The 20,731-nt window shown below is 51.9% G+C and overlaps 1 protein-coding gene across 1 annotated transcript in view; it reads left to right on the top strand.

Annotated features, from left to right (window-relative positions):
* LOC144247621 (uncharacterized) overlaps window positions 1-20,731 on the top strand; it is a 334,658-nt gene that overhangs the window by 156,665 nt on the left and 157,262 nt on the right. Inside the window, exon 4 of the mRNA XM_077788930.1 lies at window positions 11,005-11,367. Coding sequence (XP_077645056.1) covers window positions 11,005-11,367 — 363 coding nt within the window. The remainder of the gene's footprint in view (window positions 1-11,004; window positions 11,368-20,731) is intronic.

Raw genomic sequence — 20,731 nt, 5'->3', positions numbered from 1 at the left:
TGTGCTGTACAGGGTGTATCAGAGCACTGGGCTTTTGCTATAACAAGTTCAGGAGTAAGAAAAAAAAATGATCAATTGATGCAGCCCCAGCTTGAGGGAGCACCCAAACGTGGGGAAAAGATGAAGGGCCAGCAGAACAAATCCTACAACACCATGGACCAGCCCCGGGAATCAAAATGATTTTGTGAAAAATACATGTTATATGGCTCTGTGCAGATAGTTACTATATGTATTATGTTATATTGATTAGTTGTGCGGTATTAACATTTTAACAGTATGGTAAACGTAGCTTTGTAGATAAAATGAAGCTTTAGTAGTTAAAAGAGAAAATATGCATTGGGCGGTGGGGGGGGGGGGGGTTAGGAAATGAGAACACCTAAATTCGCTCTAGGAACACCTAAATTCTCCAGACAAGAGGAATTTATGGTTTTCTTACTAGAAGACGCTAATTTCTTCAGGCCATGCTCAGACTGGAGGATGCCACAGGGATTAAAAAAAACAGTTGACATACAACAGACAGAGTTTCTTGTTTGAAACAGAATGTATGCATAACCATGAAGGATATATGAATATGCAACAGTGAATTTTTTTAGGGGTGATTCCTTTATTCACAAGGTATGCTTGTTGTGGCTTAAGTGCCCAAGAGAGCATCCAGACATCTGTAAGTCTTTGTTTTTATTGTCTTGCAATTGTCCTAACTCTAAATTTTTATTAGTCTAATTGTATTCCTACTTTTATAACCATTTTACTAGTATTAAACTTCTAACATTTTAAAAACTAAGTGATTGGCGTTTCTCACAAATTCATATCAGGAGACAGAGAACCCATTTATCATTTCAATGGCATAATCAGATTACAAGATGTCCTCGGAATAAGAACCAACCAGACAGCTCCAGCTCCTGACCTTCCTGCCGACCAAGCCACTGAAATGAGGAACACAACATTTCACCAGGGGATGGGATCAGATTATCTCTTAGCAGAAAAACAGGAGTTTGTGGAAAACGCAGTGACTCAAACTGATGTTGGCAAAGAGATGACAAGAGAAAACTGCTAAAAAGCTAACATAGCAAATAGGAGAGCACTTTATGAATTGGTCCAAATATGGAAAGGATGGAAATGGGATACGGTTCCCCGGCTCCCCAGCAGACCAGGGGTCAAACGAATGTGGCTTCTCCTCTTCTGTGCTGCAGCAACTCTCATCTTTTTACCATGCTCCACACCTTGGCAGTGCAGCTCATCCAGCAGCTGAGCCAGGGCATGCAGGTGGCAGCCAGGCCTCCTGATCCACAAACGGCTACAAAAGGACAGGGAATGAGGGCACCGAGAATAATCCCAAAACCAAAGAGGACCCGAGAAGAACAAAACAGAGTCAAGGAGTGAATCTGCCTGGCGATAGGGCCGGGCACTTGTAGATAAGGGGAGAAACCATCAGGTCCAATATGTGTTACAAATTGACCCAGACAGCTGCTCAAAGTGCCGCTACGTTCCCGAACCTCGAGGAGAAGAACAAAGACTTAACAGAGCCATGAATATCGGCTGTTCTACAAAAGGAGGGTGCACATTAACGAGGACAGGCTCCAGGCGCATCGGGAAGTCGGAACCTTCCAAGGACCCAGCCGGTGGGCAAAGGCAGAGGGAGATGCGGCCGGGAAAATGAGGATAAAAAGGAGGCTGCGGACTACAAGCACGGCAGAGAGCGCACGGCAAATGCCCCACGGCCTCTGCCCCTGCTCGGCAATAAAGTCACTTTGACAGGACTCCTCGCTCTCCTCCGGGCACACGAACCTCCGGCGACGGGAAATTCCCCGCCCGCTGCCGGCCGCGGGGCAGCCCCTCTGTCCTACCCACAGCAGCCGGGCCGAGCCAGCGCTGCTCCGGCAGCGGCTCCTGCCCGGCCCCGGCGGGAAGGAGACCGCGGGCAGCCGCTCCCGCAGCGCCCTCAGCCCGGGGCCGGCACGGGCCGGACACGGCACCGGCGAGCCGCCGGAGCCCCCTGCCGCCCCCTCCGCCCGCAGCCAGCCCCGAGCCCCCGCAGAGCCCAGCGCGGCTCCCACCTGCGCCGGGGCCGCCTCCGAGCTCCGCCGCCGCCGCCTCACCGCGCTCCGGCCGCTGCCGCCGCTGCCGGGCCCGCACAGCCGCTCGGCCAATGGCGGCGCTGCGCGGCCACGGCCGCCCTCAGCCCGCCGCCGGGGCCGCGCCGCGCCCCGCTCCCACCAATCAGCGCGCCGCAACCGCGACTGACGGCACCGGCGGCCAATGGCAGCGAGCTCGGGGCGGGCTCTGCGCACGGCCCCGCCTCGCCCCGCGCTCTCGGCGCCCCCGGGCTGCGTGAGGGGAAAGCCGGAGATGAGGAACAGCCCCGGCACGGGCCCGGGCCGAGCCGGGATTGAGCTGCCCACACAAACAAACTTCTCCGCGCCTCCCGCCACGGCTTTCCCGGCCCTGCGCCTTCCGTGCCTCCGCCGCTGCGGGAAGCCCAGGAGCCTCACTTCTCCTGCCCCTCGTTAGCGCATCAGTGCTTCGCTTTGATTTCCCCCGAAAAGGGAAACCTGCCCCAAGCCCTGTGGGTGGGTGGGGCAGGGGAGAGATTTCTGTCAGAAAACTCCAAAGACTCGGAGCAGGAGAAGGAGAAGTCAGTGCAGAGCCTTAAATGCAGCTTTCCCCACGCCTCCCTGCTCCCAGCTGCACCTCCTCCCCCGGCAGGGCAGGAGACAGGGAATGGGGCCATGCTCAGCTCATCCCCCGGGGCTTCTCCCTCTGCTCAGGGACAGGAGTCGTTCCCTGCTGCACCCTGCGCTCTCTCCCGGCCGAGACTTCTCCAGGAACTTCTCGGAGCGGAGTCCATCCCCTGGGCACAGCCCCCTCCGAGTGCTGCAGCGTGGGTCACTGTGCCACGGGCTCAGTCCTGCCAGGACAGGCTGCTCCAGCGGGGCCCCTCTGCCCGCGGGCTCACAGCCTCCTCTCAGGCATCGCCGAGCTCCAGCCCGGCTCCTGCAGGGGCTGCAGGGGATCTCTGCATCCCCATGGACCTGCAGGGGATCTCTGCATCCCCATGGAACTGCAGGGGATCTCTGCATCCCCAGGGACCTGCAGGGAGATTTCCGCAGCCCCATTGTAATATATGTTATGGAATAATTCGTGCTTATGTAAAATATGCATCAAGTCAGTTGTGCTTGTAGAAAGAGATTCTTAAAGTTTTAAATGACCAGTGGCTGCAGCCGGGGCTGGAGAAACCACTGTTGGCAGAGAAAGAAAGACCTAATTTACAAATGAAAAAAGGTATCTCGGTGCAGAAATGGGCCCTTTCCGGGGACAATCCAGGAGACACCCAACGTTTAACGCCTGGTCTGCCGGGGAGCCAGAAAACCGTGTCTCATTCCCATCCTTTCCATGCTTGGACCAATACAGAAACTGCTTTCCTATTTCCTTTATTATCTTTTTCAACACTTTCCCCTTGTCATCTCTTTGCCAGCAGCAGTTTGAGTCATTTAGTTTTCCTCAAACTGCTTTTTTTCCTGCTAACAGATAATCTGATCCCATCCCCTGGTGAAATGTTGTGTTCCTCATTTCAGTGGCTTGGTCGGCAGGAAGGTCAGGAGCTGGAGCTGTCTGGTTGGTTCTTATTGCGAGGACAGCTTTTAATCTAATGATGCCATTGAAATGATGAATGGGTGCTCTGTCTCCTGATAGGAATTTGTGAAAAATGCCAATCACTTGGTTTTTAGAATTTTAAAAGTTTAATAATTAAAAAATGGTGAAAAAATAGGAATAGAATTAGACTGATAAAAATTTATAGTTAAGACAATTACAAGACAATAAAAAAGAAAGAATATCTGAGGTCCAGATGCTCTCAGGCACTTAAGCCAAGATGAATGTACCTTGTGAACAATTGAATCACCCCTAAAACAATACACTGTTGCATATTCATATATCCTTCATGGTTATGCATACATTATATTTGAAACAAAAAACTCTGTCTGTTGTATGTCAACTGTTTTCTTTAATCCCCACGGGGTCTTCGAGTCTGAGCAAGGTGTGAAGAAATCAGCTTCTTCTAATAAGAAAACCATAAATTGCTCTTCTCTGGAGAATTTGCATGTTCCTTGAAGCGCGTATCTCATTCCTTAAACCCCCCGCCCCCCACACACATACATAGTTTCTTTTTTAACTACTAAATCTTCATTTTATCTACAAAGCTACATTTACCATACTGTTATATGTAGCAGATATAATTGGCGCCATTTCTAATATGATATATGTGACATTGAATATTTGTTAGATTTGTTAGAACACTCTAACACTCTACACGTTTGTATTAGGATTCCCCCCCACCCTCGCAGTTGAGACCGGGTGTATATTGGAAACTGATTTACAAGTAAGAAGGTGCGGCTCCCCAGGAGATGGGCCATGGCTGGGGAGATACAGGAACCCCCGGTGCTGATCCTTGCCTGAAGGACCCGAGATGGATATCATGGAAATCCTTGGGCAGACACATGTGAATGCAGCGTTCCCTCCCGTAAATTTCATCAAGGGATTCAACAAACTCCAGACACTGAATTGTTCTCCCTCATCACCAAAAAAGAAAATCTCATTAACATATAGACTCTTAATGGAAGAAAAGACTGATTGCTGAAATCTTGGCCTCAGGCAGAATTTTCCCTATAAAAACCGCTTGTGCCAGGATGGAGGTGTGTGGGCATAGAGGAAAACCTCTGCTGAGGCTGACCTCTTTGTTGCACACCCAGGGCCGACCCCAGGCTCCACTCTGTTCTTTCCTTGTGGCTGGCTAGGTAGAATTTGATTGCAAAATAAATATTTTATTTTTTCATATTAATTTGTCTAGACAAACTTTCATTTATAACAGTTATAATACATAAAAGGAAGAATCTCCATTTCTTCCACCATCCCATGCTCAATTACCCCACCAGTTAGTTTTTAACACTGTTTTCCCATTTTTGGATTGGTGTCTGGGTTGTTTTTTTCTAGGATGACCTCCCCGTTGTCATCTATTTTCAACAATCTGATATATTAAACTTTCCACAAACACCCCTTCATTAGCCAATAAATAGTCTAAAGCCAAACTATTCTGGTACACTGCAGTTTTTGTTTGGCCTTTATGATTTGATATTAATTCCAGTGCCTGAGCAGCTTTGTTTGTTATCTCCTCTATAACAGCGTGGAGGCCTATAATATGATGCAGTATATAATTTGAAGTCAATACAGAGCTAGATTGCTGTGCTGGTTTCACCTTTTTGTTTATTAATTGTCTTTATACCAAATCTTGGACTATATCTCTAAGATCAAATGTAAAACAAATGAATCTCTCTCCTTTCAGACATTCGATGCCCCATCTATTATCACATTTTCCTAATTTCCTTGTAATCCAATATTTTTCCCCATTTTGCCTGCAGGTACTCAATTTGGGTGAGTCTGTGGCTGTTGACATGGGTGTGTGTAACAAAAAGGAACTTTGGTTTCTTTCCATGTAACACTTTCTGTAACATTTGTGACACGATCTTGCTGCTATCTCAGAAGGGAAAAGACAACAAATGAGAGACAGAAACAGGAATGACAGAGGTCTGGCATGGCTTATACCCCCACCTCCCCTGCCTGTGGGGTTGCTGCCCACAGCAGGTACGTGTGATCTTCTCCCTGGTGAGTACAGTGCTCAATCCAGGCTTGCCCTCTGTTTCCCTTGTCACTCCTTTTTGCTGATATTTTTAGGCAAGTCCTTTTTGACACTCCTTAACTGTGGTTTCCCATTGTTCCTCAGGTATCTCTCAGTCCACAGGCACTGATAATTCCCATCTACAAAACAGAGTTATTACTTCAGTTGGTTTGGGTTCTCTCTGTCTAGGGGATTGATTCAGTACTGATACCTCTTGCAACGAGAACATAGATTTTGTGAACTATAACACCAATTATTCCCATAATTTGAACATTCACTGGTAACCCAGCTGGCGTGTCCAGTATTGGGATGAATCAAATAAAGTATACAGCATAGCACTGATGGCAATTTCCTTTCTTCCCTGTAAAAGTCACTGGCTAAGGCCAGACTATAAGAACTCTTTGACTCAAACACTCCCGATCCTCCTGTTTGAAGTGGCAGTGTTCCTCTGCCAAGGAGGTGTCGGAGGCGTCTCAGGGCTTATTCAGGCAGGGCTTAGAACCAGTGATGCAAGCTTTGCCTTATTTCTCAGTTAGGTGTTGTTCTTTGTACCTGCCTTGGATCATGTGGGTATTCCCAAACCATTACCACCCAGTCCTGGTTGAAAGTCAATTTGGTATCACCCAGTTTAGATGTGATAGTCCATTCCTCACGTTTCTTCACAAATTCTTTTATTTTGCTGTCATGAATTAACCCTCTTTCCGTGGTTCGGATTGCTGCTTTAGTAGTACCTGGAAAGGACTTCTTAATAGCACAGTGTTAAAAGAAAAACAATACTGCATTAACTTTTACCATTAGTTTTCTTCAAAACTTTCTGGGTTTAACTACAAACTTTTTCTATAGCTACTTCTTCTTCTTGTATCCAGCTGTGCTAATTGCTGCAGAGGCCAATTCTTCTTCCTGTGATCTATAAGTAGTTAAAAAAAGACTAGCCCAAATTTAACAGGAGATGTATCACATCTCTTGGTTTTTTGCTTTTTAGGCAACATCTAACTGTTTTAGTCTTACAGACCCATTCTTCAGAGCAAAACCCTCCTTTGCTTCACAACAAAAATCAGAAGGAAAAAAAAGAAGTCTTGTTTAAAAAAATAAACCATATTGTGAGAGTCAGCGACCTCTGCTTTGATCTTATCTGTATTGGTGGTCCCGCTCTCCCTGTTTTTCACAGCTTTGGTTTTGACTGTCCTTGTCACTCCCCTCCCCTTGCTGTCACTCTGTCTAGCAGGAATGGGGGAGAACTCACAGATAGCCACGGTATGGGGACTTTGGGGTGTATTTCGCTCTCCCTCTCTGTCTCTTTTTCTCTCTCCCTTTCTCTCTGTTTCGCTCTCTTTTTCTCTCTTCATATTTCAACATCCACATTTCAATATCAGTCCACTTTCTAACATTAATCCTACATCCTGGAGAGGTGAGTCTGCCAATCACCTCTCCCCACTTTTTCAACTTCCTTACAAATTAAATTACTTTTGTTATGTGTGTTCTGCAGGCCTGTAATTCACGGCACCCTCCGCCAAGGGCTACCAGCTACCCACAGCTGACAGTGCTAAAACTAAAGACTTATTTTGCTGTCACAATTTTCCATTCACAAGCTTGAAAGGGTTGTAGGAACAAGGTAAACCACAACTTACTTCCAAAGTGACCTTGCCTGCACTAAAAAATTTAAGGCAATCCTTGTTCATGCAATATAATTTGCAAAGAAGCCAAGGTTTGATTTGGGAAGGGCATCTGAGGACACAGAGCATGGGTTTTACCAATCTATAATTTGAAGAGGGAATAGACAAAATGTGGATACACTGGGGGAGACGGCAAGTAAGGAATTTATCTCTGCAATACTCTCTTTTTGACTGCCAGGAAACACTCTCTAAAGAGGTTTCTACGGTACAAATAATAACTGGATGGGAAGAGGCACTCCTGAATTTAAGCTTTGATGTCAAAGTAGGAAACTGCCCCTGAGCACTGCAGTGCTGGAGCACCCTGCCTGCAAACTCACCAGAGGCAAGCCACTGCTGCCACGCTGCAGGGCTGCCTGCAGCACAGAGGGAATCATGGCCAAGCCCTCCCTGCAGGCCTGGGCAATCCACACAAGGAATCACAATTGCTTCATAGCTCTCTAACTCATCAAAGAAATAGGAAACTGTAGTAAACAGAGATCTCACTCACCATCTTTTTCATATGTGTGTGTCACATACCCACTGTGATGCTGAAAGTAACAAATTAACAGTTTACAGTAGAAGATACTGAAATTTTTCTTCATCTAGCTTTGTAGGTTCCCTTTTCTATATGTAGCCACCTCCCATTCTGGGAAAAAATGAGCCCTATTTTTTTACAAGTGTTTTGTATGTACAACTTGAATTGCTGTTCTAGATGCACTGCAAGTAGTTAGCACTTCCAGAAAAACTAATAAACAAACAAAACAAAAAAAGTAAGAAAGCAAAATACATGTGGGCACTTGAAAAAGGACTGGTTGGAAGGAAAAATGTTTCTCATTGACCTACCAAGCAGCTGGTGTTACCTTTAGTTTAACTTTATACACTGAGAACACTTGATTGAACAGCCTGCATTGACTCAAATTAATAGCAGGTTTTGCTATGTCACAGCTGTAACTAGTTTTTCAATCCTAGGGTACAGTAAGTTATGTATTTCAAGATAAAAATCACAGTGCAAATTGGAAGAAATTTCATACTGCATGAGGTGTTCACACAATTAATTTACCTCTAGAAGTCAGTTTATGACTTTACCAGGATTGCAGTAGCTGCTGTAGCTTGAATACACACTGGCCAGCCTTGATTTACTGGATCCCATATCTTTGATAAATAAGCCACGGGTCTCTTTACTCCTCCCCACTCTTGAAACAAAACCCTATTTTGAACTACCCCCTTTTCTTCATTTACATACAGATGAAAGGGTTTTGCTAGTGCAGGTAAGCTTAAAGTTGATATTGGGGCTAGTTTTAACTTCATTTTTCTTAGTTTTTCATTATCCTTTTTGGTCCATTTTATATCATTTCCCTTTGTCAATTTTTTTATTCAAAAATTTTACTGCCTGTGTATATCCTTCAATCCACAATTTATAATACCCCAATAATCTGAGTATCTTTCTGATTTCCCCCTTTGAAGAGGGAGGGGGAAGGGATAGAATCCCTGTGTTTCATCCTGGGTTGAGCTTTCAACTGCCCTTCCTAATCAAGTGTCCAAGATATTTTACCTCTGATTCTACAAATTGCAGCTTCCCTTTTGATACCTTTAATCTTTTTTCCCCAAGAAAATTCAAAAGCTTTATAGTAGCCTCTCTAACTTCAGCTTCAGCTTCCCCAGAAAGCAAAAGATCATCAATGCATTAGATAACTTGTATTCCACGGGGAGTGGGGAAAGTTTGTAGTATTGTTTCTAAAGCTTGTCCAAATAAGTTTGGGGATTCTGTAAACCCCTGTGGTAGTTTTGTCCATCTTAATTTCTGTTTTCTCCCAGTTAGTGGGTCCTTCCATTCAAAAGCAAAGATAACTTGCTCTCCTGGGCCAATGGGCAAGCCCAAAAGGCATCTTTAAGGTCCACTACACTAAACCACTGATGCTGGGGAGGAACTTTACTGAAAAGAGTATAAGGATTTGGTACCACTGGATAGCAGGTCTGAGTTCTTTTGTTAACCTCCCTTAAGGCTTGTACCAGTCTATAGCTCCCATTAGGCTTCTTTACTGGGAGTATTGGGGTATTATGGGGAGACATACAAGGTTCTAATGTCCTATCCTTTATTAGTCCTTCTATTACTGGCTTTAAACATTCCCGTCCTTCTAAAGATACAGGATACTGCCGTTCACGTATGGGACATTTTTTTTTTCCTCAATTGTAATCTTTATGGGGTCAATGTTTAATCTTCCCCTATTTCCCTCCCCAGCCCAAACTTCCTTGTTAATTCTTCTTCCATCCTCCTGGCCTAGTTTTAAAAGTCTAGCTGTCATCTTCCCATCTTCTGGAACAACCCCTATTCCTAATTTCACTTGTAAATCTCTTCCCAATAAATTGCTACCTGCCCCTGGGACCAAGAAAACATCCCTCATCCAAAATCTAGTTTCTCCCTCTATTGCCACATTTTTAATAACAGGTACTGTGAAACTCTCTCCTTTTGCTCCTGTTACTTTTAGAGTATCTTTGCTTACACTATAACCTTATGGAATATTTAACATAAAGGTTCTTTCTGCCCCAGTGTCTACCACAAATTCCAATTCTTCTTCTTGGGGACCTACTCTTAAAGTTATCTCAGCATTTCCCACCTGGACCCACCTGCGCCCCCCCTCGGCCCCATGGCCCCGCGAGGGGAATTTGGGGAGGTGGGAGTGGGGCAGCGCCAAGGCCGGGCCCCCCCGCGCTGTCCTGGCGGGAGCGGCTGCAGTGGGGACCGAGTGCGGGCGGGAGCGGCCGAGAGCCCAGCGCTGCCCCAGCCCGACCTGCCCCAGCTCCATCCCTGCCCCTGCGCTGGGATGCTGTGGGTGTGGGGGGAAGAGGGAGCCGGCAGTGGGTGCTGAGGCTGGGGGCAGGAGGAGAAGGGAAGGAGAAGCAGTCTTGAGGAACAGAATGGTCAAAGGATGTAGGTGGCAGGAGAGGGTGGGATTGTGCAGGAGAAGGAGGAATAGCAGGAGCAAGAGGAGTGTGAGGAAGAGCAGAGACACAGGAGGAGGAGGAGGAGGAGCAGAAAGAGGAAGCAGCAGAAGGTTCCACCCCTCCCTGTGTCTGCAGCCTCCCCCCAGCCCCAGGAGCGCTGCTCCCCCCACATGCAGCAGGTGACTGTGGAGGGGGATCCACAATTTTCACGGGGTGAATCTTGGTGTTTCTGAGCTTTCTTGGGCTAAATGTTGGTGCTTTGGTTTAATATGGGAACTGAATCTTTATCTTTTAGAGGAGTATTTTGCTGACTTGTGATGTTCAGGGAGTTTTTGATTTGTGTCTTGAAGTTTGTGGGATTTTTGGGCTGAATCTTGGTGTTTTGGAGGTTCTTACAGATACAAGATTCCCAATGACTTCCAGGGATGAACTTGGGCAAGGCGGAACCTCCAGTCCAAGCAGCTCTTCTCTTGTTTTACCCTCAAACCAGGATTTGTCATTTCCAGGGTGTGGCTGAATGGAGGAGGAGGAAAAGCCCCGGAGATGCTGCAGGAGGAGGAGCTGCAAACCCAGCCCAGGGAGCTGCGGGGAGGAAAGAGCCCCCCTGAGCCAGGAAGGTGGGCGGAGATCCAGGCGGAGCTCGGAGCTGGTGCAGAAGCCTCATGGCAGGGAGAAGCCCCACAAGTGCTTGGAATGTGGGAAGGGTTTCAGCCGGAGCTCCCACCTGATCGAGCACCAGAGGATCCACACTGGGGAGAGGCCCTACGAGTGTGGGGAGTGTGGGAAGAGGTTTTGGACCAGCTCCTGTGTCCTCAGACATGAGCGGATTCACACAGAGGAGAGGCCCTTCCTCTGCCCCGACTGCGGGGAGGGCTTCAAGCACAACTCCTACCTCACCGTGCACCGGCGCATCCACACCGGGGAGAGGCCCTACGAGTGTGGGAAGTGTGGGAAGAGCTTCAGTCACAGGTCTAACCTAGTCAAACACCAGGTGATCCACACTGGGGAATGGCCCTACGAGTGCTTGGAATGTGGGAAGAGCTTTGGGTGGAGCTCACACCTGAGAAGACACCAGCGCATCCACACTGGGGAGAGGCCCTACGAGTGTCCCCAGTGTGGGAAGAGGTTTCAGACCAGTTCCCATCTCCTCCTACATGAGCGGATTCACACAGAGGAGAGGCCCTACCGCTGCTCTGACTGTGGGAAGGGCTTCAAGCAAAACTCCCACCTCACCGTGCACCGGCGCATCCACACCGGGGAGAGGCCCTACAAGAGTGGGAAGTGTGGGAAGAGCTTCTCACAGAGTTCAGCCTTGATCCAGCACCAATAGAGGCACCATTAAAGGAAGCCCTGTGAGTGCCGTCAGTGAGGGAAGAGCTTACAGTGAGGGAAGAGCTTGGTGCGCTGCTGCAGCTCCATCCCCCATGGGAGGATCCGGGCTGGATGATCCCCAGTGACCCTCGTTGGGCAGAGCCCTGGTGTCCCTGTATGGGGAATAAAACAGAGAGTAAAGCAATGGAGCTGATAAAGGGGCCCGATATCTGAGGCCTGACTGAGCAGAAACTGTGGGAGACACAGACACACTTGAAGTCTCCCTGGGCAAGAAGACTGGCCAAGCAATATGGTGTGAGACTTTGTGATAAAATAAATGTTCCCAGGTTACTGGATGTCACCAAGAATGTGAAACCAATGGGAAATTGTTACCAAAAACAGAGCCCTCTATAAGCACCATACAAGTCAATCCCTGTATAAACACCTGGTACACTCAATAAAATTGGCTTTGTTCTAAACTCGGATGTCCCCGTCTCTCCATGGTGGATAACCCTGTTGTGGGTGATCCCCGTTGGGTGGGGGGAAGGTGCTGGAGGGATTTCTTTCCCTTCTCCTGGTGCTGCCGTGGTTTGGTTGGTAATAAATTCCCTCCCTGTGCCCAGGCCGGGTCTGTTGTCCCCGTGCCGGTGCTCGGGGCGGGATCTCTCCCGTTCCTTCTCTGCACTGCCGGGCCTCTCCTCAGCCAATGAGAGAACGCGGTGGAGAAGAGTCAGCCAATGAGAGCGAGCGGGGCTGATGACTCACCAGTTGCCGGGCAGACCCGCAGCAGGCAGTGTTCCCCACCTGCACCCGCCCTCCCTGCCCAGGGCCGGCCCCGCCGTGGGGTCCCCCCAAGTCCCTCCCCAGTGCCCCCATGAACTGGGCTGGGTTTAACTGGGAAGCTTTACTGGGAACACTGGGAGCAGGGGGCAGGGGCAGAGTGACAGCAGGGCTGGGGAACACAGGACCCCCCCAAAATCAGCGTGGGGATGGAGCAGGGGGTGCCGGCCGGGCCCGAGGCCACGGGGAGGGGCTGCGGCCGCCGGCGGCTCAGGAGCTCTGTGGGCAGAGAAAAGGGGGTGACACCGGGCTGGGGGCCCCGGGGAGCACACATACTTCAGAGGAGGGGGGACACGACTCAGGGGATCCCCCAGACTTCCTTGCATAGGTAGAAACTGAGCCCCAGCACCAGGAAGACAAAACCCAACTCGGGAGTCTCCAGTTCCTGTCAGCATCTTGCTGCGGCAGCATCCAGCAGCATCTATGGGGTTTCCACAGGGGTCAGGATCTCCCAAAAACTTTCACAGGCACCCAGGCCCCTGCAAGCACCCTCCTGGTCGCTCCCAACTCACTCAGGATCCCCTGAAACCTCCTTCTTGATCCCTTCCTGACCTCCCCAGGACCCACCAAAGCCCCTCCTGTCCCTCTCAGGATCCCACAGCCTCCTTACAGTTGCCCCCACTGCCCTAAGACCCCCAAATCCTCTCCCAGTCACGTCCTAGTGCCCTCCAGGGACCTCCAGAACCCTATCCCACCCTCCTACCCTCCCCAGAATCCTTCAAACACTTTCTTAGCCCTTCCAAACCCACAACCTCCTCTCCCAGTTGAAACCAGGCTCTCTCCAACTCCGTCCCAGTTGCTCCCAGCATATTCCAGTGGCTCTCCCAGCACCCCCAATTCCTCTCTCGTACCTCAGTTCCGGCTCACAGGGTGCTCCAGGCTGACGTGCTCCACCTGGCAGGTGGAGGTGAGTCCGGCCCGGGTTGGGGTTTCCAGCAGCACCAGGAGCTAGTGGGTCCAGTCCCCATTGGGGAGCACGTCGGTGGCCACCACGGACAGCTCCTGCTGGCCCTGGAACCACCTCAGCTGGATGGGAGCAGGCGGCCGGGGCCGGGCTGGGAACTCGAGTTCAGCAGAGAGATGGACACGGTGGGGGGCACTGGGAGAGAGCAGGGATACACTGGGATCAACTGTGGGGAACTGGGAGAGAGAGGGGAGGGGCGGTGTGGCCTTGGGGCAGACTGGGAATGGACTGGGAAGGACTGGGGTGGCACTCAGAGAGATGGGAGGGGATGGGGGGCACTGGGAGAAACTGGGAATGGGCTGGGAAGGAGTGGGAGGGACTGGGGCGGCACTGGGAGGAACTGGGAATGGGCTGGGAAGGAGTGGGAGGGACTGGGGCGGCACTGGGAGGAACTGGGAATGGGCTGGGAAGGAGTGGGAGGGACTGGGGCGGCACTGGGAGGAACTGGGAATGAAGCGCGCGGCACTGGGAGGCCGAGTCCAGCGCGGGGCACGCGGCGCTGCGGGTCTGCCTGGCAACTGATGAGTCATCAGAGACTCGCGCTCTGATTGGCTGAGGGGCGGCAGCGCCACGCCAGGCTGAGATGGACAGCCGGGAGGCACTGGGAGAGACTGGGATGGACTGGGAGAGCCACGGGGTCAGTGGCAGGGACAGAAGGTCTCGGGGATGGGCACAAGGAGGGCTGAGGGCTCTGGGGCGATTCCCAGGGAGGTTTTGAGGGGCCTCAGGGTCATTGCCAGAGCAGGGCTCGAGGGCACACGCTGTGCCCCACGCTCACCTCGGCGCTCCGTGAGGAACGGGCTGAGATGCTCGTGGTTGCACCGGCAGAGCCAGTCCACCGCAGTCCTTCTTTGCTCCATAACGTGCGGGTCGCTGTTGCAGTACCTGGCTGCTGTCCCTGGAGTATCTGTCCCGTGGTATCTGTGGATACCATGCAAAGGCCTTTTCTGCTTCTTTACCCTGCACTCTCCTTGTAGCAGTTCAGGCTGGAACAAATGGCTCCCAGAACAGGGACCTTGGGCAGTTGTCCAGTCCCGGAGAGCGTCTCCTGAAGGTCATCGGATCTGGGATCTTTGGGAATTCAAGCGTCGTTTGGGACCAGCTCCAGGAGGAGCTTCTTCCTTCGCTTTGTGAGGACTGTTTCTCCTGGCCTGTCGGCACCCCTTTGGAATTCTGAGGGAAGGCTGCCGCTTTGGAAGGGAAGCTTTCAGAATCCAAAGGACCGGCAGGAGCCCACCAGCCCCCTCGAGGTTTCGCTTTTCCTTTGTGTCCCTCGCATTGGTGAGTACTCGCAGCGTGGGCAGCCAGGTGCCCGGGGGAGAGCACCACACATGAACACATTTATCTTCAGTTAATCCTTTTGCCTCGTGGGGGGGAATTTTGGGTTGTTTGGGGAACATGGACAATCATTTATCCCCAGCTCAACGAGAGATTTATATTCAGATTAATGCAACCTTAGTACTAGGGAATGTTTCATTTAAAAAGAGGGATCTTAAAACTTTTGTTCGGTTTTTGTTTGAGCACTTTCCTGAGGCTTCCCAGGAAGATGTTTTGTCACTTTCATTCTGGGGGAAAGTTGGGTGATGCATTTATGATATACAAGTGGGGGGGAATTATAAAGTTGGCAAGTTTAATCCTATTTTCAATTTGATTTTTAAATTAGTAAAGCCTAAGGGAGAAAGTTGGGTCCCTGGTTCTTGTTCCCCGTGTTCCTCCCTCCCTGATCCTAACCCTGCTTCCCCTATGGGTGGGATGGGAGCCAGACCCTGCCCACGGGCACAGGGCTGTCACCTACTCCCTGCTGCCTCCTGCCCCACTCAGTCCCTCTCTCGGGCTAGCCCTGGCCACTCCAGCCCGAGCCTTCCCTGCTCCCTTGTCCCCGACTGCCCTGTCCCCAGTTTGGTCCCCAGCTCCAGGAATGTCAGTTGTACAGCCCCGCCTCGGGTCCCTCCCCTGCGCTCACAGCTGCGTCGATGGTGTCACCGTCGGGACCAGCCCCTTCTGTCCCCTGCCCACATCCCCGAGTGGGCCCTTGAGGGTGGTTCCCTCCTTCTCCAGCCCATCCCGGTTCCCACGCCGCGGAACCGAACGCGGGCCTGGCTGGAAGCCCGCCATGCTGGCCTGCAGGCCCCGAGTCACCGGGCCCCACCGCTCCGCCGGAGGCTGCGCGCTCCAGCCCGCCCCGACCCACCTTCCGAAGAGGATGAGGACGGCGGCACCCCGGCAGTAACAACAGGCCGGGAGGAGGCTGGACACGGATCAGGGAGGAGCCCTGCGGGATGGGGACCTGGACTTGGTGAGAGATCTCGATTGCCTTGCGGTGCCTGTCGTCATTAAACGGGGAAAGGAGCCGCGATGGGAGCGGATTCCTCACACTGAGGGGAAGGAGTTGAGAAGAGCGGCCAGAGACTACGGCCGCAATTCTCCATATTTTAAAAATGTATTGGACTAAACTTTCACAGGACATACCTTAATTCCCCATGCCTTCCATTACATTACCACTGCACTATTGCAGTGGAAAAAACTTTTAAAACCAATCCTATCCAAGTATGACTTGAGTGAAATTTTAGGCGAAGGCCAGGAAGGCCTTGAGGCTTTGGCAGGAGAGGGGGAATTTAGCAGACCAGAGGATCAGGTCATGCTGCCCAACAATGTCTTAGATGACATCAATTCTGCTGCAAAGACTGCTCTTTTAAAAATCCCTGATGGAACCACCCTTGTCCAAAACTTTTCTTCAATCCATCAGGGGGTTGAAGAGACATTTGTTAAGTTTGTTGACCACCTCCCAGAGGCCATCGATCACCAAATTGATAATGTAGAGGCCAGGGATGAACTCCTGGGAAAAATGGCAATGTCTAACGCCAACCCGGAAACCAAAAAGCTTCTCGGAGCTCTTCCCCAAGATCCAGAGCCACTCATCCCACAGATGGTCGACACCTGCACTAAGGCCTCTTCTTCAGAAACTGCTTTAGCCCTGGCCGTGAGCAAAGGGGTGGGGGAGGCAGTGGTGCCCATTAACAACGTGAGGTGCTTGAACTGTGGCCAGTTGGGCCATTTCCAAGCAAACTGCCCTCACTGGCCTCCTGTGCACTTTAACTCACCTCGCTGCCCTCTCCAGAACACCTAGAAATGATCAGCCCTCGCAGCGTCCGGGAAACGGGCGGGGAGCGCGGCGCGGTCCCGCACGGAGACAACGAGCGGCAGCCGCGGCCCCGGGGCCGAGGGCGGGCGGGCGAGGCTGGCGGGTGGGCAGCCCCGCCGGGGGCGGCTCAGAACCGCAGTCCTGGGGCGAAACTGCCGCCCCCGCCCCGCTGCTGCTCCGGAGCTCCTGCGCCCGCAGCGTCCGCGGGCACCGGCCGGGACAGAGCCCGGGAAGGAGAAGGGGCCGAGCCTCGGCGCGGCCGCCAGCGCCGGGAGCGGGACGAGCCCCGCACGGCAGCGCCCCAGCACCGGCGCCACGTCCAGCATCACCAACACACACGCAAACCCGCTGGCCAAGGTAAAAAAGTCCTTGCCTTGAACGTTCTGGGGACAGGAAATGGTTCAATGTCAAAAACAGATACCGTTTCATAACCCAGAATGATAACAAACAAGATGTGCTTGTTCATCAGACTGCTATAAAAAAGAATAACCCCAGGAAATAACTCCACAGTCTAGGAGATGGAGAAATTGTGGAATTTAATATAATACAAGGAAGAAAAGGCCCCCAAGCAGCCGATGTGACAGGACCTTGGTGGAGTTCCAGTGCAAGGTGGCAAACATGCACCAAACTGCAAACCTGCAAAATATTACCCATGTCATGGAAGTCCTCCACACTCCTACCGGGGAAATAAAACCCAAAACCAACAACCAAATCCCAGCAACAGCCCAAAAGCTGAAAGAGCACAGAACACCAACAAGCCACCCTCCATCCGAGACTCCACCTCCATATCAAAACAACTTTCCAGTCCGATAAGTCCCACTTCTTCTACTACCCTTCCCCAATTCCTGTGGCCTCCCTGCCCCCCTCCCACTTTCCCCGTTTCCTTTCCGTTGTCCTATTACCCCTTTTTTATGTTCCCACAAATTCCTACCTCCTTTTCCCCCTTTCCATGGCCTCCCTCCACTAGTCCCTTTCCCCAGAGTTCCTTCATAATACCCAAGTGAGTGTAATTGGAGGGGAAGAAATGACAGTTTTCCTAAAGTAACCATCTTTTTCTTAAAAAGTAATGATTTCTATTTGGAGTTTCCAACAGGCACACCACCACCTACATTACCTCGTACAAAGTCTGTCACAGCCAGAAGCACTGCCACAGGGGCCAGAGAACCAGTCCCTACTGAAGGCTCCTGACTCCATCTCCTGATAAACTGGACTAAGAAAACCCCACATCCCTCCTGCCAGCTCTAAGAAAATCTATTTGGACATTAGAGACTCAGAATTGTTTGCATTTTGAAAATTGTATGAGTGCTTTTGATTGTTTTTGTCATTTTGTGTTGATTCAGTTGATCCTCCAGAGAAGCTTTCTTAATAATATAAAAAGGGGAATTGTGGGGATCCTGGGGGGCATTTCCCTGGTTTGGGGAGACGCAGGAGGCTTCCCTCAAGGGGCTGTTGGACTCCGTTTGCTCCTTTCCCTGTTCCTGTGTCTGTTCCTCTGTCCCTGGGCCACTCCCTCCCTGTTCCCTGACTGGGCCTCATCTTTGTACTGCCCAGGGACCAGGGTCACCCCCACCCCGACTCCTCGGGACAGGGAGAGCTGAGAGTTGGAGCAGGGGGATGGGTGTGCTGGGGAAAACCCTGAACATCTCACGGCATGGCTGAATCAAACATCTGTGGATACCATGCAAAGGCCTTTTCTGCTTCTTTACCCTGGACTCTCCTTGTAGCAGCTCAGGCTGCAACAACTGGGGATCATCCAGCCCGGATCCTCCCATGGGGATGGAGCTGGAGCAGCGCACGAAGCTCTGCCCCCACTCAGGACACCCGCAGGGCCTCCCTGGTGTGGAAGTGCTGCTGAGTGACGATCTCTGAATTCCACCTGAAGCTCTTCTGACATTCCCCACACTCGTAGGGCCTCTCCCCAGTGTGGATCCTCTGGTGTTCCATCAGGTGGTAGCTCCGGCTGAAACCCTTCCCACATTCCAAGCACTTGTGGGGCTTCTCCCTGCCATGAGGCTTCTCCACCAGCTCCGAGCTCCGCCTGGATCTCCGCCCGCCTTCCTGGCTCAGGGGGGCTCTTTCCTCCCCACAGCTCCCTGGGCTGGGTTTGCAGCTCCTCCTCCTGCAGCATCTCTGGGGCTTTTCCTCCTCCTCCATCTAGCCACGCGCAGGGAATGACAAATCCTGGTTTGGGGAAAAAACAAGAGGAGAGCACCTTGGACTGGAGGCTCCTCCTGCCCAAGTCCATCCCTAGAACTCAGCAGGGCTCTTGTGTCCATGAAAATCTCCACAGTATCAAGGTTCAGCCCAAAACAACTCTCCCAGGAGTTCCCTATCTCTGATCTCTCCACTTTTGGGGTTCCAGAGGTTTCCTTTCCTTGGGATGATGGGGGTCCAATGGCTCCAGGGGTTCCCCCTTCTCAGGTGTCCTGCTTAGGGATGATCCAGGGGCTGTTGGGGCTCCATGGGGTCCCTTTTCCCCTGATGCTCTACTTTGAGATCCCAGAGGTCCCAGGGGTCCCTCCTCTTCAGGCTCCCCCCCTTTCCAGCCAGCCGGGGGTCCCCCAGCTCCAGGATCGCCCCTCTCTGCTCTCCCCACTCCGGGGGTCCCAGGGGTTCCCCTCCTCTCCTCCCCCGGGGGTCCCCAGGACCAATGTCCTCCCCCTGGTGACACTGGGCAATGGCCACGTGGACTCCCAAAGATCCCCCAAGGGGCTCAGCTTTGGGGTCCTGCAAGATCCAAACCTACACACACACAGAGAAAAAAACCTCCCAGGGTATATTTGGGCCTCCCAGACGACATCTGGGGCTCAATTCCACAATCTGCAAGCTCCCAACACACCCCAATAAAAAACCCTCTCAGGGACCCCTCGATATATTTGGGACAAGCTCCCCCTCCCCTCTCACCTGCAGGATGAGCTGGGGGAGATGGTCCCGGGGCCAAGGGTGCTGCGGCCTCAGGGGGCACTGGAACCTCCTGTTTCTCCTCCTTTTCCTGCTCCTGATCCTCCTCTTCCTCCTCCTTTTCCTCTCTCCCTCCTCCTCCTCCTTCCTAATCCCACCTCCTGCCCAGTTCCTGCCTTCTGTATATTTAGAGTGGAGCACCTTGCTTGTTTTTAGAGCGAGAACAAAGATCCCAGCGGGAACACGGCTTGCTGGCTTCAGTCAGAAGTAGCAGTGCCTAAAGGTCCTGTTTCCTCTGCTGTGCTCCCGTCCTTGTTCCTCCTCAGTGTTCAGGCTGGGCTATGGGGTGTCCCTGTTTGCTGCATTTTCAGAGCTCCTCCTGGAGCCTTTGGGCAATAGGCTGTGCCCTGGGAGGGTTCTTTGTGCTCCTTGTGACCCAGGAGAACCTTCCGGGCGGTTTCTGCGTGAGCTGCTGCTGTGATGTCACAGGAGCACTGCCACGTCCCCGAGGTGCTCCCGTGGCTGTGGGACACGGAGGCCTCAGTGTCCCGAGTGGCTCTGGGCACTGCTCCTTGCCGGAGGATCCTCCTGCCCGAGGCATTCTCAGCACCAGCCCAGCCCTGACGGGTGTCCTTGTGTGCTTGCAGGGCTGCAGTCTGCAGACGTGTGCAGCGCAGCCAAAATGATCCAGCACGTGGCTGCTGCAGTTTGCACGCTGTACTCTGTGGCTTATTCGGGCTATTTTTTAACCCACTTGGCACGTAAGTCGAGGTTTTCCCTCGGTGCTGTGGCTTTGGGCTTGCTGTGTGCTTTCTGTTCTTCCTCTGGACCCGAGCTGACTTTGTAACCAAATGGCCATGAAGGCCCCATTGCTTTGGGAGAGCTCCTGGCAGCAGCTGCAGCTGAAAAAGGGGGTGTCTGCAGCCAGCGGGGCGTGCACAGCATTTGCAATGAGCCCTGGGGGGTTCTGTTCCCTCCAGCGGGGAGTCTGTGGCAGCAGAGCCGGGAACTCCCTGCCCAGCCAAGAACTGACCCAGCCCAGCATTTTGTGCTGTTCTCTTGCTGTGGGAAGGGACTGTGGCTCCTGGAGGGACGCTGGGAAAGCAAAATGCTCTCTCGGGGTTGCCCTGCTCCGTGGCATTTCCCACCACAGGCAGTTTTTTCCTGACAGCATCTGGTTCATGTTCCCTCTCCCGTTGCAGGGCACCTCATGTGTGGATTCCGAGCAGCTCCTCCTCCGGTGAGTGGGAAAGGAACCTTTGGTGTTTGGAATTGTGCAGCAAGCTGTGAGCTCGGCGTGTGGCAGCCGA

This window comes from Lonchura striata, chromosome 29 (assembly GCF_046129695.1).
Source record: "Lonchura striata isolate bLonStr1 chromosome 29, bLonStr1.mat, whole genome shotgun sequence".
Taxonomy (NCBI): Eukaryota; Metazoa; Chordata; class Aves; order Passeriformes; family Estrildidae; genus Lonchura; species Lonchura striata.
This window is presented reverse-complemented; position numbering and strand designations above follow the sequence as displayed.